Raw genomic sequence first — 25,580 nt, 5'->3', positions numbered from 1 at the left:
CCCGCGGGCCGGGGCGCTGATAGGCGGGGACGTCGCTGCTGGGGACATCCCGTGTCAGCGCTCTGACGGCTCCTCGCAGATGGAAAGGGAGTTTTGTTCTCCCGGCGCTCCGCCTTGGCCGCCTGCCCGCGCACATGCCGCGGCTGCTGCCGCCCGCGCCGGCCTCCGAGCGCCGGCCCGCCGGGATTTGGGAACTTCCAGGGCATTGAGGGGGTTTGGGGATGTGTCACCCCATGGGAAAACCCTGTCCCGTTGTCCTCATGGGGTGCTGAGGCTCCCCATGGGAAGGATTCCTATATCCCATCTGGGATTTGGGGCATTTCCAGAGCACTGAGGGGGTTTGGGGATGTGTCACCCCATGGGAAAACCCTGTCCCGTTGTCCCCATGGGGTGCTGAGGCTCCCCATTGGGAGGATTCCTTTATCCCATCTGCGATTTTGGGAACTTCCAGGGCACTGAGGGGGTTTGGGGATGTGTCACCCCACAAAAAACCCTGTCCCATTGTCCCCCATGTCAGCTCTGGGGTGCTGCAGCTTCCTACGAGGATGATTTTTTCATCCCATTGGGATTTTGGGCACTTCCAGAGCATTGAGGGGGTTTGGGGATGTGTCACCCCACAAAAAACCCTGTCCCGTTGTCCCTATGGGGTGCTGAGGGTCCCCATGGGAAGGATTCCCTCATCCCACTGGGATTTTGGGCACCTCCAGGGCACTGAGGGGATTTAGGGCTCTGTCACCCCACAGGAAACCCCTGCCCCATTTCCCCCCAGGCTGTGGGATGTCCAGCTCCAAGCTGGGCACTCCTGGGAGCTGTGGCTCCCCCTGGAATGATTCCCTCACCCCAGTGGGATGGGGGAGCAGGAGCAGAAGGGGGCAGAGGGCTCCAGCTCCGGCAGCCGCGGAGCTCAGGGAGGGGACGGATAATTTTAGACATCCCACTCAGCAACCCACGCTCCCCTATAGGCTTCCTATATATAGGGCTGCCTCCCGAGGGAGACTCCAGGCGCTGGAATGGGATCCTCCAAGTCACACGGGGCTGACACCCCCATCCCACAGCTGGATTTGGGGCCAGCAGGGCCAGGCAGCTGCCCCATCCTCAGGGGTTGCTGCTGAACCTTCTCAAGCTGCTTTTCCTCGAGCCGATAATCTGGGTTTCAGCACCGAATCTGAACCTTCTCAAGCTGCTTTTCCCTCCCCTCGTCCTGCCAGGGGCAGCAGAGGTGTCACATCCCGTCCATGCAGGTGTCACCAGCGGCCACACTCAGGTTGGCCGCAGGTGAGCGGCTCCACATGGACTGAAATCCTCGTGTGCTGCTCTGTTTTGCTGCCCCACAGCCCGGGCAGCCCTTTCCAGCAGGTTTAACGGGATTACTGAGCCTTATCCCGCCCCGAATTCCAGGCCAGCAGCTCTGCAGGGGCACACGTGGTGCCTCGGTGACCTGCAGGGTTTGGGGCTGGCAGCTCCGCCGGCTCCCAGGGATGGGCTGGGGCTGCTCAGGGAATGCGCAGGGCTGTTCCCTGTGTTTCCCGGCTTCAACCACCCCAAATCCTCCCCTCCTGCAGCCGGGGGACAGCAGGGACAGAGGGAAGGAGTGAAACTCCGTGAACTTTGCCGGAGAGCTGTGCCAAAGCACCGGGGGGCGAAGCAGCAAAATCCAGCTCTGGGCGCTGCAGCTGCCAGGAAAATCCCTCAGCATTCCCAAAACACCCCCGTGCCCCCTGTCTGAGCACCCCCAGCCCCAGCAGGGCAACTTGTTGCCAAATCTGGGCTGAAAACACCCAGCCCTGCCTGAATCCTGGCAGGGTTTGGCTCCGCGTCGCTGCCGCCCTTATCTCTGGAGGGATGGATGGATGGAGGAGTTGGCGCTGCCCTGGGAGCGTGGGTGACTGCCTCGGACATTCCTCGGGGATGAGGAGCAGGGAAGCGGGCACAGCCCGGAGCTCAGGGCAGCCCCAGCAGCCTCCACATCCTCCTTGCCGTGCTCCTGAGCTCCGGCAGGTTTGGTTTTTTGTTGGTTTTTTTTTCCCCCGTGCCACAGGCACAGGCTGGTACAGCCCCGGGGAGGTGCCGGGAACGGGGCAGAGCTCCAGGGCACCGGGCAGGAGAACGGGATCGCTATCGGGAACCGGCTGAAGCCCCCGGCCCGCTCCATCCCATCCTCAGCGGCTCCCGCCGGGGAAAACTCAACGGGAGGGTTTCCCCCTCAACTCCTGAGTGGGTTTTCCCCCTTTTTTCTTTTTCTTTTTTAAATTAAAAACACCCTCCCGCACTCCCGAGCTGCTGTTGAACGCTGACCCCTGCGGAGCCCGCAGAGCCGGGGGGGTCCCTGCACACAGGCACCGAGCTCTGCGAGCAGAGCTCGACATTTCCTGCCCCTGCAAACTTCAACTCCCAGCTTCCTGCCCGTGGCCGTCTGTCCTTTCAGGCGGCTTTTCCTGCAGCTTCTTGTATTTAATTACACTCGGCTATTAATACATTTTTAATGACGGGAAGCGTGTGCTTTCGGAGGGGACACTGCCTCACGTGCAGACGTTTAAGGGCACGCAGCGCCAGCTCCTGCACGCTCCGGCGGCCGGGCCAGCGGCCCGTGTCACCTGTGTCACCCCGGAGCTGGCAGGACGGGGACAGGGATTCCCACGCCAGCGCAGCTCTCCCAGCAGAGCCCCGCGGAGCCGAGCCCTGTCCCGTGCCAGGACCCGGAGCTGGTGTCCGGCTCCCACCTGAGCTGGGGCTCAGCCCACGCAGCCCGGGAGATGTGGGAGCCGACAAAAAAATCCCAAACAAGAGCGTCTCCTGGGAGCGGCCACTCCTGCGGCCAGCCCGGGGACACTTTTATCCCAAAAGCCACCGCTCGGTGAGCGCCCCAGGGGTCCCTAAACCTCGCGGGGGGTGTCACACCTTTGCACAGCTGGTGGACCCCCGGTTAGGCTCTGAGCGCAGAGGGGAGACCCAGGGGTGGGGGGTACAGGGTGTCACCCCCTGTCCATGGTGAACCCCACAGCCGCCCTTGGGTGAGCCCTACATCCCCCCTCACACTGACCCCATGGCCCCCGGGGTTGAGCCCCATAGTGCCCCCAGGACAGACCCTATAGCCCTATAGGCTGAGCCCCACAACTCCCCATGTGACAGACCCTATAGCCCTATAGGCTGAGCCCCACAACTCCCCATGTGACAGACCCTATAGCCCTATAGGCTGAGCCCCACAACCCCCATGGGGCAGACCCTATAGCCCTGCAGGCTGAGCCCCACAACCCCCCTGGGGCAGACCCTATAGCCCTATAGGCTGAGCCCTACAACTCCCCTAGGACAGACCCTATAGCCCTATAGGCTGAGCCCCACAACCCCCATGGGACAGACCCTATAGCCCTATAGGCTGAGCCCTACAACTCCCCTAGGACAGACCCTATAGCCCTATAGGCTGAGCCCCACAACCCCCCTGGGGCAGACCCTATAACCCTGCAGGCTGAGCCCCACAACCCCCATGGGATAGACCCTATAGCCCTATAGGCTGAGCCCCACAACCCCCATGGGACAGACCCTATAGCCCTATAGGCTGAGCCCCACAACCCCCATGGGGCAGACCCTATAGCCCTATAGGCTGAGCCCCACAACCCCCATGGGGCAGACCCTATAGCCCTATAGGCTGAGCCCCACAACCCCCCTGAGGCACACCCTCCAGCCCCCCAGCGTGAGCCTCGCAGCCCCCCTTGAGCTGACCCCACACCCCACCGGAGCCAGCCCCGCAGCCCCCTCACACCGACCCTATAACCCCCCAGCCCCACCCCAGGCGGGCTCTGCAGCCCCACCGCGCCATCCCCGCGGGCCAGCGGCTGCCGGTTCTCGGGCTGCCGGCTCAGGCTCTCCCCGTACCTTGGTCTTCACCGTGGCCGGTTCCCAGGCGGGTCTGAGGTGCCGCACGATCCGCAGCGCCCCGGGCAGCACGTCCCTCTCGTCCACCGCAACGCCGAGGTGCGGCACGGCCGGGGTCCCGCCGCCGCCGCCCCGCTCCGGCCGCGGGCAGTCGGGGCAGCGGGCGGGCGGTGCGGCCATGGCCAGCTCCGCGCTGCCGGAGCCGCGGCCCATGTGCCGCCGGGGGCTGCGCGGGGCCGGCGGCCGCGGGGAGGAGCCGCCGCCGTTGGGAAGCCATGAGTCACCGGCCCGCCTCCCGCCCGCCTCCCCGGCAGCCGCGGCAGCGCCCGCACCGGCTCCGGGGGCAGGGACCCGCCTCCTACCGGGACCTGCATCCCACCGGGACCCGCATCCCACCGGGACCCGCATCCCACCGGACCTGCATCCCACCGGGACCGGCACCGGGGGCAGGGACCCGCATCCCACCGGGACCTGCATCCCACCGGGACCCGCATCCCACCGGGATCTGCATCCCACCGGGACCCGCATCCTACCGGGACCTGCATCCCACCGGGACCGGCTCCAGTGACAGGAACCCCCATCCTACCGGGACCTGCATCTCACCGGGACCGGCACCGGGGGCAGGGACCCGCCTCCTACCGGGACTCGCATCCCACCGGGACCTGCATCCCACCGAGACCTGCATCCCACCGGGACCTGCATCCTACCGGGACCGGCTCCGGGGGCAGGGACCCGCCTCCTACCGGGACCTGCATCCCACCGGGACCCACATCCTACCGGGACCGGCATTCCGGGAAAGGGATCTACATCCCACCGGCACCGGGAAGAGGATCTGCATCCCACCGGGACCGACCCCGCATCAGCGGACCCGCACCGGGAGCCGGGCAGCGGATCCGCGCCCCGCCCGCACCGGGACCCCAGGCCGCCCGCGCCCGACCGGGACCGCCCCCGGGCAGCGGATCCGCACCGGGATGGGGCATCCCATCCACACCGACCCGCCCCGGCGTCCTGGGCAGCGGAGCCCCGCCCGGCCGGCACCGGAACCGGGACCGGGACCCCGCTCTGCCGCACCTGCTGCCGGTGCCTCCCGCAGCCATTCCCGGAACCCCAAAGCCATTCCAGAGGATCCGTGCCGGGACCGGGACTGGTACCGCCCCCGTCACACCTGCACCCCAATGTCCGTCCGTCCCTCCATCCCTCCCCTGACCCCCTCCGCCATCCCGCTCCGCACAGCCCCCGCTCCCTCCCTTCGGGGTTAAAAAGGATGCGGATGCCACGCACGGGACGAGCTCCAGCCCCCGGGGCTCCGGGCGATCCCCTCGGGATAACCTCTCCCATCGCACCCTCCGGGCGCTGCCATCCACAGCGATGGGCTGGGAAGAGGATTTTTGGCGGTGAAGGCAGAGCGGGATTTTCCCCAGCGACAGAACCCCCCGCAGCCCCCGGACACGGCTCCGGGCGCCGCTTCATTATCATCAGAGGAAATTACAGCGTCACACGGGCGGCGGAGAAAAAATGTCCCCTCCAGAGCTCCCGGCTGGCCGCGCCTGAAATCAGCGCGATGGACCGTGGAGACCTGGGGGGAAAATCATTTTAAAAAGGGCAGGGAGGGGACAAAACCCCCGCCGGGCTGTTTCCCGTGCTCCTAAAAATAACTGCGGCCCTGCCAGTGTTAATAGGACGGGGATAATTGCTGCCGGGCTGAGCGGGGACTAATTGCTCGGCCGGAACGATCTAATCCGGGCCGGCGGAGCCCCGCGGGCAGGGCCGCAGAGTCCAGCGGGAAATTGGCTCTGGAGAGGGCGATTAGAGGTGTTAATAACTCTGGTTAAGGGGCCCGGCAGCACCGCCGGCGGCTCGGGCGGATTTTAATTCCCGCTGCTTGGAATGGAATCGGAATAGCGAAAACATCCCGGGTTAAGCCAGGCCGAGCGTTTTCCAGCTGAGGGATGCGGCAGAAACCTCGGTGGGGGCTGAGGTCACCTTTTACATCCGCTCGAGTCTTCTCCAGACCCGAACCTCGGCTGTGGAGGTTGGGAAATTTCCAAGCGGGATTTCCCCCCGGTACAAAGGAGAGACTCTCACCAGGCTTCTCTGCCCATCCAGAGGGTTGTGGATGCAGCTCCAGCCCCGGCCTCAGCAGATTCCCTCTTTTCTGATGCTCCCATCCCTCCGTGCCGCTGCCGCCCGGCCCCCGCGGTTTCCTGTGCTGGTGAGCGGCTCAGGAAACGCTGGATGAGAGGAGATACTCCTCTCTTGCCTCCACCCGCCGGCCCTGGAGAGCCGCTGCCACCACTCCGGAGGTGACAGAAAAAAAACCACCCCAAACCCCCACATCCCACCCGCAGGAGCCGGAATTTTCCCCTCCCTGGAGCCCGCGGGGTTGTGCGGAGGGGTTTAAACGCTCCAGAGCGGCGGAGAAAGCACCCGGGACGGACAAACATCCGCCCCAGACACATCCAACTCTGCGCTCTGGGGCTGCCGTGGGGCAGGGCCGGGAGCGGGATCCGGGCTGGGAGAAGGGCAGGGATGAGGATCCGGGCTGGGAGGGATGGATTGAGGGAGAACTGGGAGTTTAGGGAAGGTGCTGGAAGGATCACACAGCAGCCACTGGATCAGTGCTGGCAGGAGCGTCCCCTTCCCAAATATCCCTGGAGCTGAGAGGGAATTTGTCAGCGCTGGGATTGTCAGCCCTGGGAATTCCTCAGCACTGGAAACTCAGCTCTGGGATGGTCAGCACGAGGAATTCCTCAGCACTGGGAATTCCCCAGCTCTGGAGTTGCCAGCCCTGGGTTCACCAGCTCTGGGAATCCATCGGTCGCTGCCGACTGCAGCTCTGGAGTGTGCAGATCCTGCCAGCGGCTGCTCCTCCGTGGGGAGATCCTGATTCACTCCAGGAGCAGCTTTCCCTGAGGGCTGTGACACTCCCAGTTGGCTGAACTGGTCAAACTGGAGGTGAGGCCGTGTTCCCTTGGCCTTGGGGATCACTTGGATCGAGGGCTGCAGGGCTGGAACCGGGAATGTCCCTGGACTGGGAGCAGTGCAGGGAAAACTGGGAATGTCCCTGGGCTGGGAGCACTGCAGGGAAAACTGGGAATGTCCCTGGGCTGGGAGCAGTGCCCTGTCCCTCTCTCCAGGCCGGCACAGGGGACAGCCCCAGGGACATCCCCACATCCAGGGCAGAGAAAAACCTCTGCTCTTTCATGGAAAAAGAACCTTCCAGAATGTTTTTTCACGTCCAGGCCCGGGGACAGGAGCCACCGCCCTGTGTGACACAGGCATTGTCCCCTCTCCGGAGTGTCCAGCAGAGCTGAGGCACAGCCCTGTCCCCAGGGGGACACCCAGGGGTCCTGGGATCATCCCATCCTCCGGAGGAGCTTTGCAGAGCCCTTGATTTGCCCTCAGGAGATGCGGTGGCAGGAGCTGGTGAGCCTCTGCACCCTGATGGGGTGGAAGGACACAAATCAAGCGGTCACTCCCGGCACAGGGACATTTGTGTCGCAGTTCCCTAAAATAAAGGTGCCTGACCCGTCCCTCTGCAACCCCAACCCTCCACTCAGCCTCCCGTTGCTTTAAATTGTTTAATATCAAAGTCGCGAGGAGGGGCAGGGCTAACACCGGCTAAAGCTACCATTAAACACCGATTATTCCGTGTTTTCCCCCTCCGATTTAGGGCCAACACAAACAGGCGCAGACCGTCCCTCAGCCACACCAGCGACTCACGGCGTGCCGCCCTCGTCATTGCACATCGTCCTAATATCGTGTGTCATTGCACATCATCCTGAAAACCGCCCGGAGGGGCCGCTCCGGCCGCGGCATCCCGCTGGAATTCCCAACCCAGCTCCAGGCTCAGCTCTCGGCAGCGGGAGAAGCTCCCGGGAAGCAGCGCGGGGGTTTTGGGGAGTGGGAACGGGCGAGTTTTGGAACCGGCTGCGATGACGGAGAGGAGGCGGCGGAGATGGAATGGAGCTGCCGTTCTCTCCTGGCTGCTTCCCGGGGCTCCTCCTGGATCTCCACAGCCATTCCCGGTGCCCTCCCGGTGCCCTCCCGGTGTCCCCGGAGCTCAGCGGGCCGTGGCGAAGCCGATGCGGTTGTGGCGGCGGTCGAATTTGGTGTAGTAGTGACCGATGAAAGTGGCGCCCAGGATCCAGAGGGGCCCGGCCGGAGGCGGGATGTCCAGCCCAGAGAAAGCCACCACGCACACGTCCTCGCCGTACTGGGATTGCTGCGAGGGGGAGAGGCGATGGGAGGGGACAGGAGGAGTGTCCCCGTGTCCCCTCACCCTCTGCTTGGCCACGAGTCCTCGGGGATGGCGGGATGACCTGAACGAGGATCGGGAACTGGGAATGTCCCTGAGCTGGGAGCACTGCAGGAGAAACTGGGAATGTCCCTGAGGTGGGAGCACTGCAGGAAAATCTGGGAATGTCCCTGAGCTGGGAGCAGTGCAGGGAAAACTGGGAATGTCCCTGAGGTGGGAGCAGTGCGGGAAAACCTGGGAATGTCCCTGAGGTGGGAGCAGTGCGGGAAAAACTGGGAATGTCCCTGAGCTGGGAGCAGTGCAGGGAAAACTGGGAATGTCCCTGGGCTGGGAGCACTGCAGGGAAAACTGGGAATGTCCCTGAGGTGGGAGCACTGCAGGAGAAACTGGGAATGTCCCTGAGGTGGGAGCAGTGCCCTGTCCCTCCCTCCAGGCCGGCACAGGGGACAGCCCCAGGGGCATCTCCACACCCAGGGCAGAGAAAAACCTCTGCTCTTTCATGAAAAAAAACCCCCCAAACCTCCAGAATTATTTTTTCTGGACCAGCTTCTTTCCCCCAAAATCCCACCCCAGGGCCTGGGGGTGTTGTCCAAACCCTCCGTGAACTCTTTGGTGAGCGCTTCCCGCTGCTCCAGTGTCCATCCTTGGCGTGCAAAGCCTTTCCTGGTCCCCAAATCCCAGCAGAAACCCTCCCTGCCTGTCCCTGCTCATCCCAAATCCCAAAAAAACCACACAGGGGAGAAGGAACAGCTCGCCCTGGCTCACACGGACAATCCAACCCAAGATAAAAAAGGGTTTGGGGAAAACGAGGAACGTCCTTTTGGGGCTGATTTGGGCTGATTTGGGGACACCCAGGACACTCACCCTCAGGACGTAGGCCGGGCCGCTGAGGCCGTAGACCTTCCCTCCCAGGTGGAAGGAGATGTTGGGCAGCTGAGGCACCCGCTCACAGTCCACCACGAACTGCGGGGACAGGGACAGCGCTGCGACAGGGCCAGGCAGGCCGCGGGGACACAGAGCGGGGCGGGATGTCACTCACCTCGCCCTCGGCCACCTCGGTGGCCCCGATGGCTTTCATGAGCACGGACACGGGCCCGGCGGGGCCGGTGATGTAGGAGGCGCCGGTGTCCACGGCCACCGAGCAGCCGTCCCTGCAGAACAGGAGCTCGGCCCCCACCGACACCCTGCGCACGGAGGGGTGGCCCTGAGTGTCCCCTGGTGGCACCGGGAGCGTCACATCCATCCCGAGTGTCCCCTGGTGGCACTGGGAGTGTGGGTGTCTCGTGGTGACACCAAGGGTGCTCCCAGGAGTGTCACGTCTATCCTGACTGTGACACCAAGGCTGCTCCTGGGAGTGGCACACCCATCCCAAGTGTCCCCTGGTGGCACTGGGAATGTCAGATCCATCCTGAGTGTCTCCTGGTGACACCAGAGGTGCTCCTGGAAATGTCACATCCATCCCAAGTGTTCCCTGGTGACACTGGGAGTGTCACACCCATCCCAAGTGTCTCCTGGTGACACCAGGGGTGTTCCTGGGAATGTCAGATCCATCCCGAGTGTCCCCTGGTGACACCAAGGCTGCTCCAGGGGGTGACACATCCATCCCAAGTGTCCCCTGGGACACTTGTCACATCCAACAATGTCACACCCAACCCCATCCAGGCATGTGCTGCTCCCATCTTTCCCGATGTGGGATCTACGCTCCATCACGTGCTGGATGCACATGCACAAAATAAACTTCATTTGAGTTTTTTTTGTTTTTTGGTTTTTTGTTTGGTTAAACAAAGCGGGATTGTCTCAGCTCCTCCCGCAGCACCGACGGGGGTTAAACTCCTCCAACTGCAGCTCCCGAGTGGAAAATCAGCCCACGGTTGTGCCACCCCTTCTGCATTCCCAGCTGCTCCTCGCTGAGCCTGGAGAGGCGGCAGGAGCCCGCCCCGCTCCTCTCCAGATGGGGGAAAACATCCCTGAAAACATCCCTGGAAACATCCCTGGAAACACCCCTAAAATCCCTCAAAACATCCCTGAAATCCCTGAAAAAATCTCTGAAAACATCCCTGAAAACACCCCTAAAATCCCTGAAAACATCTCTGAAAACATCTCTGAAAACATCTCTGAAAACATCTCTGAAAACATCTCTGAAATCCCTAAAATCTCCCTCCCAGAGCCGCGCGATGCAGCCCAGGACCTGTCAGTGCTGGGCTAATGGTGGATTCCGTGATCCCAAAGGTTTTTTTTTTCCTCACCCAAAGAATCCCGCGATTTGTGATTCCGGGAATCCCCGGGGGCTGTCCCCGCGCTCACCCCTTCATGCTGATCTGCCAGGAGCCGCTCCTGCTGACGTTCAGGTAGTGGAAGTCGCCGCTGTAATAGGCCGGGTCGCTGCCTCCCAGGATGATTTCCCCGCCGGGTTTCAGGGGAGCGTTCCTGGGGACACGCGGGAGTGATTCCTCTTTCCCCAAAAATCCCAGAACGGGAGGGAGTGATTCCTCTTTCCCCAAAATTCCAGCACAGGAGGGAATGATTCCTCTTATCCTAAAAATCCCAGCTGGGCAGGAAGCAATTCCCCTTCCCCTAAAAATCCCAGTCCCAGCAGGGAGTGATTCCTCTTCCCCCAAAATTCCAGCACAGGAGGGAATGATTCCTCTTACCCTAAAAATCCCAGCCCAACAGGGAACAATTCCCCTTTCCCCAAAAATCCCAGCACGGGGAAGAGAGATTTCTCTTTCCCCAAAAATCCCATCCCAGCGGAGAGTGATTTCCCCTTTCCTCAGAATTCCAAATGTGGCAGGAAGCGATTCCCCTTTCCCCAAAATTCCAGCCCGGAGGGAGCAGGAGCCGCGGGGACAGCGAGGTGCCACATGCTCCAGGCGGGTTTGGTGGCCACTGAGGGCAGCAGGAATCCCGGGCAGGACATCCTGGAGGTGGCAGAGGGACGTGGGGACCCCAGGGGACACGGGGGGCTGGCCTCGAGGGCTCTCGTGCTTTGGGTCTTCTTACTTGGAAGCGCTGCAAAGAGAGGGACGCTCCGTGAGGCCCCGGGGCCAGCGGTGTCCCCAGGGAGCCCCGGGGACACAGGTGACACCCAGAGGCCCAGGGGACACCAGTGGCACCACGCTGCCCCTAAATCCAACAGTACTCAACAGGATTTAGGATGTGTTTGGGGTTTTTCTGTCACTGCACAGTCGCGGGTTAATGTTTTTGGGGTCCCTGGGGAGTGCTGGGGTGGGAAGCAGAATTCCTGCGCCTCCTCCCGCTGCTCCAGTGGCTTTGGGGGCGCTGGGAGGAGCTCCAGCAGTTTGGGGCGAGGAATGGAAGATTTGGGTGCTGGCGCAGGGTTTTTAAAGAGATTTTTTTTAGGGAGGATTGATTTTTTTTTTTTTTTTATTTTGCCTGTGGGAACACAGAGCCCCTCCAGGAGGGGATTGCTGCGGCCGCTCTCACCCAGCTGGTGGCTGTGCAGTGACAATGACAGTGACAAACGAGCCGGGAGCAGCCACGTCCTGACCGGCAGCTCCGGATCAGCGCCCACCTCTGTGTGCCTCCTGTGCTGCCTCATCCCACCCCTCATCCTCCAGGAGCCTCAATTTCCTTCCCTCCTTCCCCTCCAGCTCCTCCAAAATCCTCCGTCCCACCCTGCATTCCAGCTCCTCCAGGATCTTCCCTCTGTCTCCCATCCCAGCTCCTCGAGCATCCTCCATTCCTTTTCTCCCCAGCATCTCCAGGATCCTCCTCTTATTTCCCTCGTTCCCACCCAAACTCCTCCAGGATCTTTCATTTCCCTCCCTCTCCCAGCCCCACTCCTCCAGAATCCTCCTTCCCACCGCAGCTCCTCCAACATCCTCCATTCCTTCCCTCCCCAGCTCCTCTAGGATCTTCCATCTCCCTCTCCAGTCCCGCTCCTCCAACATCCTCCATTCCTTCCCTCCTTCCTTCTCCAGCTCCTCCAGGATCCTCCACTTCCTTCCCACCCTCCCACTCCAGCTCCTCCAAGGACGTCTCTCTCCCTCTCGCCCCAGCTTTTCCAGCATCCTCTATTCCTTCCCTCCCCAGCTCCTCCAGGATCCTCCTTCCCACCCAACTCCTCCAGCATCGCCCATTTCTCTCCCAGCCCAGCTCCGCCAGGATCCTCCACTTATTTCCCTCCTTCCCTCCCCATCTCCTCCAGGATCATCCCTCTCCCTCTCTCTCCCTCCCCAGCTCCTCCGGTATCCTCCATTTCCTTCCATCCTTCCCTCTCCATCTCCTCCAGGATCCTCCACCTCCCTCCCTCCCATCCCCATCTCTTCCCCAACCCCACAAATCCCAGCCCTGCCCCTAAACCCTGACCCTCCTGTGGTGTCCCCACGGTATCCCCACAGTGTCCCCACAATGTCCCCTCAGTGTCCCTGCAGTGTCCCCCCATTATCCCTGTGGTGTCCCCATGGTGTCCCCTCAGTGTCCCCACAACGTCCCCTCAGTATTCCTGCGGTGTCCCCACGGTGTCCCCTCAGTGTCCCCCTGTTATCCCTGTGGTGTCCCCCCATTATCCCTGCATTGTCCCCACAGTGTCCCCGCCGTGTCTCTGCGTTATCCCCACCATGTCCCCCTGTTGTCCCCACGTTGTCCCCACAGTGTCCCCGTGTTATCCCCGCCATGTCCCCGTGTTATCCCCACCGTGTCCCCACTGTGTCCCCACAGTGTCCCCACCACCACATCCCTTCATCACCCCCGCATCATCCCCACAGTGTCCCCACGTTATCCCCACAACTCCTTCACAGTATCTCCGTGTTCACCCCTCACTGTCCCCTCGCTGTCCCCACACTGTCCCCTCGCTGTCCCCTCACTGTCCCTGCGCTGTCCCCTTGTCCCCACCGGCTGTAGTAGACGGAGAACACGTCCTCCTGCAGGATCTGCTGGGCCAGGATGCGGTCGAAGACGGGCGTGATGCCGTCGATGGCCTGCCCGGGGTAGCCCATGCCCAGCACGCCGTCGAAGCGGGCGAAGATGAAGGGGAAGGCGGGCAGGGCCGTGGCCTCGGCGAACACCTGGACGATCGGGATGTCCGACACCTGCAACGGGGACACGGGGGGCTTCTGGGAGGGCTGAATGTCCCCCCAAAAAACTCCTCATGTGGCTCCTGGTTGAGCCAGTGGCGCCAGGAGCGCGGGTTTGAGGGGTTTTGAGGGTTTTGGGTGTGTGGGTTTAGGGGATTTCAGGTTTAGGGGATTTCAGGGGATTTCAGGTGTGTGGGGTTTGGGGAGGGATTTTATGGGTTTCAGATGTGTGGGTTTTGGGGTTTCTGTGGGTTCCAGGAGTGTGGATTTGGAGGGTTTTGTGGGTTCCAAGAGTGTGGATTTTGTGGGTTTTTTGGGTTCCAGGAGTGTGGATTTGGAGGATTCCAGGAGTGAGGAATTTGGGGGTTCTGGGGTGCCAGATGTGAGGATTTTGAGGATTCTCTGCATTCCAGCTGTGAGGATTTTTGGGGGGATTCTGTGCATTCCAGGAGCATAGAATTTGGGGGATTCCTTGAGTTCCAGGAGTGAGGAATTTGGGGATTGTGTGGGTTCCAGGTGTGCGGATTTTGGGAGGATTCTGTGCATTCCAGAAGCGTAGAATTTGGGGAATTTCTTGAGTTCCAGGAGTGAGGAATTTGGGGGTTTTGTGGGTTTCAAGAATGTGGATTTGGAGGATTTTGTGGGTTCCAGGAGTGAGGAATTTGAGTGATTCTGTGAGTCCCAGGTGTGAGGATTTTGAGGATTCTATGCCTTCCCAGAGCGTAGAATTTGGGGAATTTCTTGAGTTCCAGGAGCGAGGAATTTGGGGGTTTTGTGGGTCCCAGGTGTGAGGATTTTGGGGATCCTGTGGCCCCCAGGAGTGTGGATTTGGGGTTTCTGGGGCTCACCATGACGATGTCCTGGCTCAGGACGCCCTTGACGCTGCCGGTGCCATAGCGGATGGCGAAGCTGGTGCCATTGGCGATGTAAGTGCGCGACTTGGAGGAGTCGTAGCGGCTGTGGGACACTGGGGACAGGGACAAGGGACATCCCAGAGGGGCACAGAGCATCTCTGCCCACCCCAAAAATCCCCTGGGAGGGGAACGGACCCACCCCGCCTCAATGCGAGGGGTCTGGGTACCAACAGAGAGACCCCCCGCATGGAAAAAAAAATCTATCAAAATTAAAATTAAAAATCAAAATTACAATCACAATTAAAATTACAATTAAAACTAAAACTAAAATTAAAATGGATTATTTTATAAGTACGTAATTATAATTAATTGCTATTGTATTATAATTAATACAGAATAATTAATTTTAATTATAACAATTAAAATTTTTCAGCCCTCTCTGGGCAGCCCAGGGACCCGCTGAGGTTTTGGGGGGCTCACCCAGGGTTCCAACAGCCCCCTACTCACCGCAGGCGCTGTAGAGGGGGGAGCACTTGTAGGACGGCACCCACAGGTTGGCCGAGCCCGTGTCAAACACCACCTTGAAGGTCTGCGCGGGGGTCCCGATGCTGATCTCGCCGAAATATTGGGTCTGGGGGGGCAAAGGGAGCATCCCTGGGGGGCAGCTCTGGCGGGAAGGGGGTCACACCGAGCCGAGCTGGGGCTGCCGGGTGACATCGGGGTGACATCGGGGTGACAAAGCCCTCCTCGGGCAGGGCCACACTCACGTCCAGGTAGTTGGTGAGGAGGGTGGGCGCTGTCCCGTTGCGGGGACTGTCCCCTCCTGCCCGCACGCCCCGGCGCAGCTCCGGGAACACCTCCCGCACCTTCACACCCATCTCCTGCAGCGTCTGGCGGATGGAGGGCATCCTCCGCAGGGCGATCCTGGTGCGTGGGCGGCAAGGACACAGCTTTGGGGATCCCCCCCACGGACCCCCCGGCGCCCTCCAGCGGCATTCCCAGCCTCGGGAATCCGGCCGGGCGGCTCTAGATGGCAGCAGCTCCCCGCCGCTCCCACCGCGGGGTGCTCCCGAGCCCACCCAAAGGTGGGAGCCCACCCAAAGGTGGGGAGTCCCGCGTGGGCGGGGGACGGCAGGAGGCACCCACAGCCCCCAGCTCGGTTATTTGGGGTTCGGGGCGCTCCCGAATGATTCAGGTTGGGAAAGAGCCGCGGGCTGGTGGAGTCCCGCCGTGAGCACGAGGAAGAGGAGTGAGGAAGAGCAGAGGAAGAGGAGGAGGAGGAGGAAGGGGGTGAAGCAGCAAAGCCGCTCCTCGCCGAACCCCGGGAATAAAAGCGGGGGGACCCCGGCTACCTCTGCAAAGCCTGGGCCGGCGAGGGGACAAAAGTGGCGCCCCAGGTGACGGCCAAGAGCAGCAGGTACCGCGCCAGCCTCCTGCCGGGTGCCAGCGCCATCGTGTGTGTCCCCCGCTGTCACCTCCCGTGCCCGCAGCTCCGTCCCGGAGCGGAGGAGGATTTTATAGCCCGGGATCCTCCATCCCTGTGGGTTCCTCCTCCCCTGCCTGGGGGAGGGCTGGGAATGGCGTGGATAGAACTGGATAATGCTGGGAATGCCGTGGATAAGGTTGGATAGGTTGGGAATGGCATAGACAGCCCTGGACGGGCTGGGAATGTTATGGAGAACACTGGGCAAGCTGGGAATGGCGTGGAGAGCTCTGGATAGGATGGGAATTCCATGGATAAGACTGGACAGGCTGGGAATGCCATGGAGAGTTGGGAATGGCATGGACAGCCCTGGACAGGCTGGGAATGCCATGGATAGAACTGGGCAGACTGGGAATCCTATGGATAATGCTGGCTAGTCCGGGAATGCCATGGATGACACTGGATAGTCCGGGAATGCCATGGGTGGCACTGGTTAGTCCAGGAATGCCATGGGTGGCACTGGGCAGGCTGGAATTCCGTGGAGAGCACTGGACAGGCTGGGAATTCTGTGGATGGCACTGGATAGTCCAGGAATGCCATGGGTGGCCCTGGGCAGTGGCCAGGACAGTCCCATGGAGGGTGGCAGTGCCAGGACCCCTCCAGTGCCCGGTGGGATGGCACAAGGGGAGCTGTGGATATTTGGGATCCCACATCCCTTGGGGTTGATCGCTCCTGAATTACTCCAGGGAGTAATGTGAGGGACACAAATCCCTGCTGCTGCCAGCTGGGAGAGATGCTGCGTGGTGACACAGGTGAGGGTGACATCCTGGCCCAGGAGATGTCCCCAAACTCCACCTGCAGAGGAATGATGGGATTTTTCCCTACAGGAACCGGACCGGCCAAGGCCACTCGGCCCTGCTGGCCATGGAGACACCGAGTGAAGACCCCCCCGGCCCCTCTGCCCCTCTGGGGGGTGCTCTGGGGAATCCCTCCAGCCCCAGCTCTGTTAAACCAGGCCTGGAGCTTGGAGCAGAGAACGGCCCAACTCATCTCAGCTGCTCTGTGTGGGGTCAGATCCCGGCGTTTGGGAAGGGAGGAGCTGCTCAAATCCCTCAGGAGCTGCCAGCTGCACCTCTGACCCCCCTCAGGTCGCTGTGTCCCCCCCGGGGGACAGGACAGAGGGGTGCTGCATCAGCGGCTCCCAGGGTCTCCTGACCTCGGGAATCTCGGTGGAAAATGACCCCGAAGGCAATACAAATGTTCTTGGAGGAGCCCCACAAGCCCCACGGTCACCGTCCCCTCCGTGCCATTTGCTCAGGGCTCTGCTGTCACCCCGGTCCGGGGGACGCCCCACAAACTCCCAACAGCTTCCCCCCCCCCCCCCCCCCCCCCAAAAAAAAACTCTGGAGGATTAACGCCTCATTCCCGGCGGGATTTTGGCTGCCAGGGCACCGCTGACCCCAAGGCTCAGCCCCACGGGGCTCTGCCCCCAGCCCTGACGTCTTTTCCCACGCAGGACCGTCGTCCCTGCGTCACTCCGGGGAGCCTCGTGGCCCGGCGCAGGTTTGTGGGGTCAGGAGCAGCAGAGACGTGATTTGGGCTGGCAGGGAGCCCGCGGCCATAAATCCCTGCCCGGGGCATCCCGCAGGCTCGGCCGGCTTTGCCAAGATCCTTTTCCCCGCAGGAAAAGCCGCGGGTGCAGCGAGGGGTTCGAAGGAAAAAAAGGGGGTCCCGGGATGTGGGGCTGTGGGGATCGGGTGTTTTCAGTTCCTTCGGATCCAGGGAAGGATCCCTGAGGATTTGGGATGGCCTGAATATGGCTTTGGCACAGCTGGAACAGCTGGGCCCCTCTCCTGTGGGAATCCAGAGTGGGATAAGGAATCCAGAGGGGCACAACCCAACCCCTAGGATGGCCCCAAAACCCCCTTGGATGGGAAAACGGGGGGAAAATGGGGAGCAGTGACTTCCCCGAATCCATCAGAGATCTAAGGGCTGCTGCTTTGGGGTTCCTGGGGATTTGGGGTGCCCTGGGCACGGCTTTGGCACAGCTGGAACAGCTGGGCCCCTCTCCTGTGGGAATCCAGAGTGGGATAAGCTGTGGGGTAAGGAATCCAGAGGGGCACAACCCAACCCCTGGGATGGCCCCCAAACTCCCTTGGATGGGAAAACGGGGGGGAAATAGGGAAAAACAACTTCCCCAAATCCATCACAGATCCAAGGGCTGCTGCTTTGGGGTCCCTGGGGATTTGGCGTGCCCTGGGCATGGCTTTGGCACAGCTGGAACAGCTGGGCCCCTCTCCCGTGGGAATCCAGAATGGGATAATTGGGAAGTGCTGTGGGGTGAGGGAACCAGAGGGGGACAACCCAACCCATGGGATGGCCCCAAAACCCCCTTAGATGGGAAAACGGGAAAAATTATTTCCCCAAATCCATCAGAGAGCCAAGGGCTGCTGTTTTAGGGTGGCCACTGGCGCCTTGTCCCAGCTCCAGGGCTCTGGGATGTTCCCAGCCCTTTCCCAGTGCCGGGAAAACCCTCCCAAGGAATTCCCCAGTCCTTTCTGCCAGCCTGGAGCTGGAGCTGAGATGGAAAAGGGTTAAAAAACAAAACAAAACTGGAAAAGTGATTTTGGGGGGGATCAGAGGGACAGGGACACGGCAGGGAAGGGGACAGGGACATCAGGCAGCTCTGGGTTCATTCCCAGCCCCTCAGATCCACAGGGAAGATCCTGAACTCTTCCCGTGCAGCCCCAAAACTTCCCTGAACTGGAATATTCTACCCCAGAGGATTCCAGAGCATCGGGAAAAGGCAGAAATCCCTCACTGGATCCATGTGGGGACTCTGCTGCCAAAGGCTCCAAAAGCAAAAGGTTTGAAGCAAAATTTGCTCCGAAATCCTGGCGTTTTCTCCAATGATGGATCCCATCAAGAGCAGCTCCTCTGGGAATTGCTCCCCAGTCATTTTCCTGCCGGTTTTTCAGGGAGAACGGAAGGAAAAAACATTTCCCAGAGAGGAAAAAAATCACCTTCCCGATGGATAAATCCCTTCCTTCCTCCTGTCAGGCTGAGTGGGCTGCTTTCCTGAAAACAAAATCCGAATTTTTTTAGCTCTTCCTGCTCCAACCAAAATCACTGGGAAGCTTTGATTTCTCGAGGGATCTTTTGGAACAGCACATAAAGAAAAAAAAAAAGAGGTGAATTTCTGCTCTTCCCACACATTTTCCACAATTTCCTAATCCAGGTTTCTGGTTTTCCTTCTGGTGAAAAAACACACGAGGTGCTGGTGAGGATCCTCATCCCGGGTGACCGAAAAGCTCTGGAGTAAAAAAAAACAAACCCAACTTTTGGGAAGGGTTTAGGGGATGGCACCAGCACCAGGGGAATTCGGGGATTGACGTCAGGGCAAACCCGGAGCTGGTGCGTGAAACCAAATCCCTGCCAGGGAGAGGATTTACGGAGCTGGGAGGGGAAAATATTCCCGGCAGAAATCATCCATAGAGGGGCTCTGGCTCTGAGGGAGCTCACAGCCATTCCCTGAGGATTTTCCCAGCCTGGAAAAGCTCCAGGAAGTGTCTGCGTGGGGTTTGGAGCAACCTGGGATAAGGAAAGGTGTCCCGGGGCAGGGAGAGGGATGAGGAGGGCTTGGAGATCCCTAAAAACCCCAAATAATTCCGTGATTCTGTGATCCCTCGGTGCCATCCAGGGAATCTCCTCGTCCTTGGCTTGGTTTTTCCCACCTGGGCACGTTTCCTGCTCCTCCTCGCTGGTTTCCACAGGGATGAGGGCCCTAAACCTCGGGAATCTCCTCACCAGGAGAAGTGGGAGTTTTCAGCTGGAGCGAAGCAAAGCAGGAATCGAGGAGCCGAGGAGGCTCCAGACTCCTGTCAGGAATCTCATTTTCCATTCCTGCTGCCATCAAAAACCGGGATCCCCTTCCCTGGGCGGGGATTTGGGTGCCCAGGTGAGCCCAGAGCTTTGGTTTCACCTGGAGCACACCTGGGCTGTGACAAGGGGCACAACCAGGTGACAAGGGGAACAGCCAGGTGACAGTGGGCACAACCAGGTGACAGTGAGCTCAGCCAGGTGACAACAGGCACAGCCAAGTGACAACAGGCACAGACAGGTGACAACAGGCACAGAGCCACCATCTCCCATCAGGCTCCGGAGGGAACAGGTCCAGCACAAGCTCGTTAATTAATTCCTGCTCATTAAGGAGGGCTCTGCGCAGGGAGCAGCTTTGATTGCTTTTGGGTTTAATTAAACTGCGGCGTCCCCAGCGCTGCTGTCCCAGCCTGCTCTACTGGGGACAGGGATTCCTCTAAAGTCACCTGAGGGGACCTCCTGCCCCGGGAGGGGCCCTGTGCCACCTCCAGTGCGGCCATGGGAAGGGCCGTGTCACCCACAGGGACATGAGACGGTCCCTGTGTCACCTCCAGCCATGGCCATGGGAAGGTTCCCGTGCTACCTCCAGCCATGGGAAGGTCTGTCCCTGTGCCACCTTCAGCCATGGGAATGTCCCTGTGCCACCTCCAGCCATGGCCATGGGAAGGTTCCCGTGCTACCTCCAGCCATGGGAAGGTCTGTCCCTGTGCCACCTTCAGCCATGGGAATATCCCTGTGCCACCTCCAGTGCGGCCATGGGAAAGGCTGTGTCACCCACAGGGACGTGAGAACATCCCGTGTCACCTTCAGCCGTGGGGATGTCCCTGTGTCACCTCCAGTGCTGGCCGTGGGAAAGGCTGTGTCACCCAGAGGGATATGAGAAGGTCCCTGTGTCACCTCCAGCCATGGGAAGGCTATGTCACCCACAGGGACATGAGACAGTCCCTGTGTCACCTTCAGCCATGGGGATGTCCTTGTGTCATCCCCAGCCATGGGAATGTCCCTGTGCCACCTCCAGCCATGGCCATGGAAAGGTTCCCGTGCCATCTCCAGCCATGGGAAGGTCTGTCCCTGTGCCACCTTCTGCCATGGGAATGTCCCCATGCCATCTCCAGCCATGGGAATGTCCCCGTGTCACCTCCAGTGCTGGCCATGGGAAGGGCCGTGTCACCCACAGGGATATGAGAAGGTCCCCATGTCACCTTCTGCCATGGGAATGTCCCCGTGTCACCTCCAGCCATGAGAATGTCCCTGTGTCACCTCCAGTGCTGGGCAGGGGAAGGTTCCTGTGCTGTCTCCAGCCATGGCAATGTCCCTGTGCCACCCTCAGCCATGGCCACCATGCCTCCCAGTGACATCAGGGGGTGGCAGCGCTGGGACAAGCCCTGACCATGGGAAAGGAGCCGAGTCTGAGCTCACTCTCGGACAATTTTTTTTTTATTATTAAATTAAATCTTTCACAGAAAAGAATTAAATAACTGGGAGAATTCCAGAATCCAGCCTGGCACAGCCCTTGGATCCCGGAGCCTGGCTCGGGACCTCCGTGGGACAATGAGGGGACACTGTCCCTACTGGGGGCTGGCACTGAGGGTCCTGGGGATGAGAGAGTCACCAGCTCTTGGGGACAGCTGGACCTGGGGCTCTGTCACCGCATCCCATTGCAGCCGCTTGGCCCAGAACTGCTCAGGTCACACCATGGAGCCGCTATCCCCCATTTTCTGCAGGAGCTGTGACAGGGACAGACCAGGATTAGCGGGAAAATCCAGCTCTGGGGACACCAGGGTGGCATTTCCTGTGCAATCCCATCCGTGGGGACAGATCCCAGCCCGAGGGGCACAGGGGCTGGATCCCGGTGAGGGGTTGAAGGTCCCCAGGGGTCCCCAGCCCCTTCTCACCTGGCTCAGCAGGGGGATGTTTGCCAGCGAGCCCAAAAACCCAAAAACCACCGGGAAGAAGCTCCTGTGTGGACACAAATGGACCCTCTGAGCTCCGGGGAGCATCCGCTGAGCCCAGGCTCCTCCTCCAGGATCCCATCCCAGAGATTCCATCCCAGGGATCCCATCCCGAGGATCCCATCCCAGAGATCCCATCCCAGAGATCCCATCCCAGGGATCCCATCCCAGAGATCCCATCCCGAGGATCCCATCCTGAGGATCCCATCCCAGAGATCCCATCCCAGAGATCCCATCCCAAGGATCCCATCCCAGAGATCCCATCCCAGAGATCCCATCCCAGAGATCCCATCCCGAGGATCCCATCCCAAGGATCCCATCCCAGAGATCCCATCCCAGAGATCCCATCCCAGGGATCCCATCCCAGAGATCCCATCCCAGGGATCCCATCCCAGGGATCCCATCCCAGAGATCCCATCCCGAGGATCCCATCCCAGAGATCCCATCCCAGAGATCCCATCCCAGGGATCCCATCCCAGAGATCCCATCCCAGAGATCCCATCCCAGGGGTCCCATCCCGAGGATCCCATCCCAGGGATCCCATCCCGAGGATCCCATCCCAGAGATCCCATCCCGAGGATCCCATCCCAGGGATCCCATCCCAAGGATCCCATCCCAGAGATCCCATCCCAAGGATCCCATCCCAGGGGTCCCATCCCGAGGGTCCCACCCCACACCTGAAGAGGGAGATGAAGCCGTAGGCCTCCAGCAGCATCCCCAGGATCGGCCACCGCATGAGGACCACCACGAGCCCCCCGAAGAAGAAGCTGGTGCCCTTCAGCTTGGGCCGCTGGAAGAAGAAGGTGAAGGTCCTCCGGAAGCCGATGATGAAGACCAGGCCGGAGAGGAAGAGGAGCTGGGAGGAAGGACGGGAGAGGGTCAGGGCAGCTCCTTGAGCCCCCCGTGGGGACCCCCATCCCGGCCCCACTCACATTCCCAAAAGCCAGGAGCACCGAGTCGAAGTACAGCAGGATGCCGAAGAGGAGGAAGAAGAGGCCGAAGCCGACCAGGCCCACTCCGATCCCTGGGGAAAACGGGAGAGCAGAGGCAAAGGCTCGGCTCCACACCCCGGATCCCAGAACCTCCCTGTCCCCCTCCTTCCCCTCCCAAAAAATGGGGTAAAAAATGACGTAAATGAGGTAAAAAAGCTGAAATTTCTTCTTAGTGCCGCTAACAAGCAATTTGTAAATTCCCGTATCAATGAGAAGTTCCTTTAACACCAGAGACTATTCTGAGGGTGAGAAATAATTCAAAAATCATATTATCCCTGTGATCTCGAGGGATTTGTCCCATGAGAATCAGTAAAGAACAATCTCAGAACGGAGAGGTTTGATGGACGGCTAAAATACCTTTTACTAACCAATAGAACAATTAACAACAAAGCTATTAACCAACCAGAATCACCCTCGAGGTTTGTAAAAACTGTATAAAATTTGTAAATTCCCAATTTGTAAATTCCCATATGAATGAGAAGTGCCTTTAACACCAGAGTCTATTCTGACGGTGAAAAATAAGTGAAAAATCATATTATCCCTGTGATTATGAGGAATTTGTCCCATGAGAATCAGCAAAGAACAATCTCAGAACAGAGAGGTTTGATGGACGGCTAAAATACCTTTTACTAACCTATAGAACAATTAACAACAAAGCTATTAACCAATCAGAATCACCCTCGAGGTTTGTAAAAACTGTAAAAACTGTAAAAAATGCAGCGTGTGGCCGTAACGAGGAACTTTTACTGTGTCCCTCTGTGTGTTGTCACTGTGCCACCAACGACAAAAAAAACCCTTTGGATTTTTTTTTCCCCCCAAACCTCAGGATCAGCCTTTACACCCAGACCAGGCCCAGAAACCCCCGAGATAAATCAGGAACTACAAAGGAAAAAAAATCAACGGGAAAACCCTGTCCAGCTTTTCCCTGCGTTTTTCCCTTTTCCCTCCGGGAGAGGCTGGAGACGATCCTTGGATGATCCTGGAAAAATCTCCCCACCCTCAGCCCATCCCAATTTTCCCACCTCACAACCTCCCAGCCCCATCCAGCAGCTCCCAGCCGGGATTGGGAGCTGCCAAACGTCCCCACGGATCCCACGGGGACGGGAATTCCAGCCGGGACGGGAATTCCCACCGGGACACGGCCACCCCGGGGCTGCTTACGCTGGAAGTCGCTCAGGGACACCATCTTGGGGCTGGGCGAGGGTGGCCCCGGTGGCTCCAGGGTGACCCTTGGAAAAGCCCTTTAGTCCCCACGTCACCCTGGGAATGATTAACGGCCCCGGGAACGCCCACAGTGCCACCTCCGAGGGGACACCCAGAGGTTGTTGTCACCTGGCTCCAGAGGGCGTGCGGTGGGTCCAGAAGGGACGTGGTGGCTCCAGAGGGGACACGGTGGCCCCAAAAGGGACACGGTGACTCCAGAGGGGACATGGTGGCTTTAGAGGGGACATGGTGGGTCCAAAAGGGACACAGTGGCTTCAGCAGGGACCGGGTGACTCTAAGGGGACATGGTGGCTCCAAGGGGGCACAGTGGCTCCAGAGGGGACACAGTAGCTCCAAAAGGGACATGGTAGCTTTAGAGGGGACATGGTGGCTTCAGAGGGGACACGGTGGCCCCAAAAGGGACGTGGTGACTCCAGAGGGGACACGGTGGCTTTAGAGGGGACATGGTGGGTCCAAAAGGGACAAGGTGGCTCCAGAGGGGACAGGGTGACTCTAAGGGGACACGGTGGCTCCAGAGAGGACACGGTGGGTCCAAAAGGGGCACTCCAGGGGGACATGGTGGCTTCAGGGGGACATGGTTCCAGGGGCCATGGTCACTCCAGAGGGAACTTGGTGGCCCCACAGGCGACATGGTGGCTCCAGAGGAGTCACAGTGGCTCCAGGGAGGACATGGTGGCTCCAAAAGGGACACAGTGGCTTCAGGGGGACACGGTGGCTCGTGGCTGGTCCTGCCTTCCCTGTCCCTGTGGAATGAGTTCCCTGGGATGAATCCCTAAAACAGGGAAAATTGGATTGAGATCCTTGGGGTGGCCGAGTGGCACCGAGGGGACAGCAGAGGTCCCTGCAGTGTCCCCAGGACTCACGGCTGACGTGGGTCCCCACGGATCCTGTGGATCCCAGGCTGCTCCATGGGAAAGGAGAGTTTTGGGAATGTCGAGGCTCCCAGGATTTGCTGGTCGGTGTGGGAATATCGGCTCCTTCAGACACATCCCTGTGTCACCTGTGTCACCCCAGAGCCACCTAACCCCAGCCATCCCCAAAATTCATCCCACAGACTGCCCAGGGATGGGAATTTGATCCCTGCACAAGCACCAAAACCAACTCCAGCAGGAAAACAAATCCCCCAAAAAAATCCAGGCAGAGGGAGGCGGAGCTGCCTCTGGAGCCCCCTCACCCTCTGCTCCTCCAACATAAAATTAATTTTTTATCCAAACTCACCCCTGGAGGAAAAAAAAAAAATTACAGGAAAATATCATCGTTGTTTCGTAGATATTTTTATTTCTCTACTGCTAGGAAAATATCCCAGAAAACCGAAGCCCTCCCGTCCCACCCTCCCCGAATGCATAAATAGATTTATTTCCTCCCGATGCAAATCCTTCCCGGGTTAACAAGTCACTGCTTTATGAAGTGTTTATGAAAAAATAATAACCAAAATAAAATTAATTAATTCATTAATTCATTGCGGTTTGGTTTCCTTTTTTTAAAATTATTATTATTATTAATATATTTTTTTAAAATAAAATAAAATCGGGTCACACCTTGGGGACAGCAAGTTGATGGCTTTGGGATGTTCCTCGTCCTCTCGGGATGCCAGAGATGGGAATTGCTGTCCCCACAGCCACCCCAAGATGTCCCCAAAATGTCCCCAGAGTAACGGAGGGGGTCTGCCCCAGTGACCCGAGAAGGGACACAGGAAAATAAAGTCATCCTCTCTTCAAACTTACAGTCTCTGTATACATTTTTTTTTATTTTAAATAAATTTTGCTTTTTTAATAAAAGCAGAAAAAAATAGATATATTTTTTTAAATAGGTTTTTTTTTTTCCTTTTATTTTTCCCTTTTTTTTCTCCTTTTTTCTTTTTTCTTTGTTGAGATTTCCTTCCCCCTCTAATAAATTGGCAAAGAACTTTTTATTAATATTATTATTATCATTTTTCTGTTGGTGGGGCTGACACCAACAAATCCTGTGGAGAAGAGAGAGAGAGCTCGGCACGAGCTTTTTTTTTTTTTCCCGGGAAAAGAAGAGGAAAACCAAATATAGATATATATTATAAATGTAGAATTTCCATCAAACATATATATTAAGGCATGTA

General features: G+C 59.2%; 3 protein-coding genes across 5 annotated transcripts in view; all 3 read right to left on the bottom strand.

The window, feature by feature from the left end:
- Nucleotides 1-4,098, bottom strand: part of ETNK2 (ethanolamine kinase 2) — a 52,505-nt gene extending 48,407 nt beyond the window's left edge. Inside the window, exon 1 of one of the 3 annotated variants that reach the window (XM_066335893.1) lies at nucleotides 3,871-4,098. In XM_066335893.1, the coding sequence (XP_066191990.1) occupies nucleotides 3,871-4,083 (213 nt within the window). In that variant the 5' untranslated portion in view covers nucleotides 4,084-4,098. The remainder of the gene's footprint in view (nucleotides 1-3,870) is intronic. The other 2 variants (XM_066335891.1, XM_066335892.1) reach the window with 2 other exon arrangements.
- A 3,453-nt stretch (nucleotides 4,099-7,551) lies between these two features.
- On the bottom strand, nucleotides 7,552-15,471 carry REN (renin). The gene is made up of 10 exons (XM_066335567.1): nucleotides 15,371-15,471; nucleotides 14,786-14,942; nucleotides 14,526-14,649; nucleotides 14,013-14,131; nucleotides 12,983-13,179; nucleotides 11,129-11,137; nucleotides 10,433-10,555; nucleotides 9,168-9,312; nucleotides 8,993-9,091; nucleotides 7,552-8,095 (listed from the first exon to the last, which is right to left on the bottom strand). The coding sequence occupies exons 1-10, from the start codon at nucleotides 15,469-15,471 to the stop codon at nucleotides 7,934-7,936; spliced, it is 1,236 nt and encodes a 411-aa protein (XP_066191664.1). The 3' UTR covers nucleotides 7,552-7,933.
- Nucleotides 15,472-20,746: 5,275 nt separating this feature from the next.
- Nucleotides 20,747-23,480, bottom strand: GOLT1A (golgi transport 1A). Its single transcript, XM_066335666.1, has 5 exons — nucleotides 23,426-23,480; nucleotides 22,205-22,296; nucleotides 21,950-22,128; nucleotides 21,216-21,279; nucleotides 20,747-21,047 (listed from the first exon to the last, which is right to left on the bottom strand). The coding sequence occupies exons 1-5, from the start codon at nucleotides 23,448-23,450 to the stop codon at nucleotides 21,009-21,011; spliced, it is 399 nt and encodes a 132-aa protein (XP_066191763.1). The 5' UTR covers nucleotides 23,451-23,480; the 3' UTR covers nucleotides 20,747-21,008.
- Nucleotides 23,481-25,580: the final 2,100 nt, after the last annotated feature.

The sequence above is a fragment of the Sylvia atricapilla genome, chromosome 25 (genome assembly GCF_009819655.1).
Source record: "Sylvia atricapilla isolate bSylAtr1 chromosome 25, bSylAtr1.pri, whole genome shotgun sequence".
NCBI lineage: Eukaryota > Metazoa > Chordata > Aves > Passeriformes > Sylviidae > Sylvia > Sylvia atricapilla.
The sequence above is the reverse complement of the archived record's forward strand: the minus strand, read 5'-3'. Positions and strand labels throughout refer to the sequence as shown.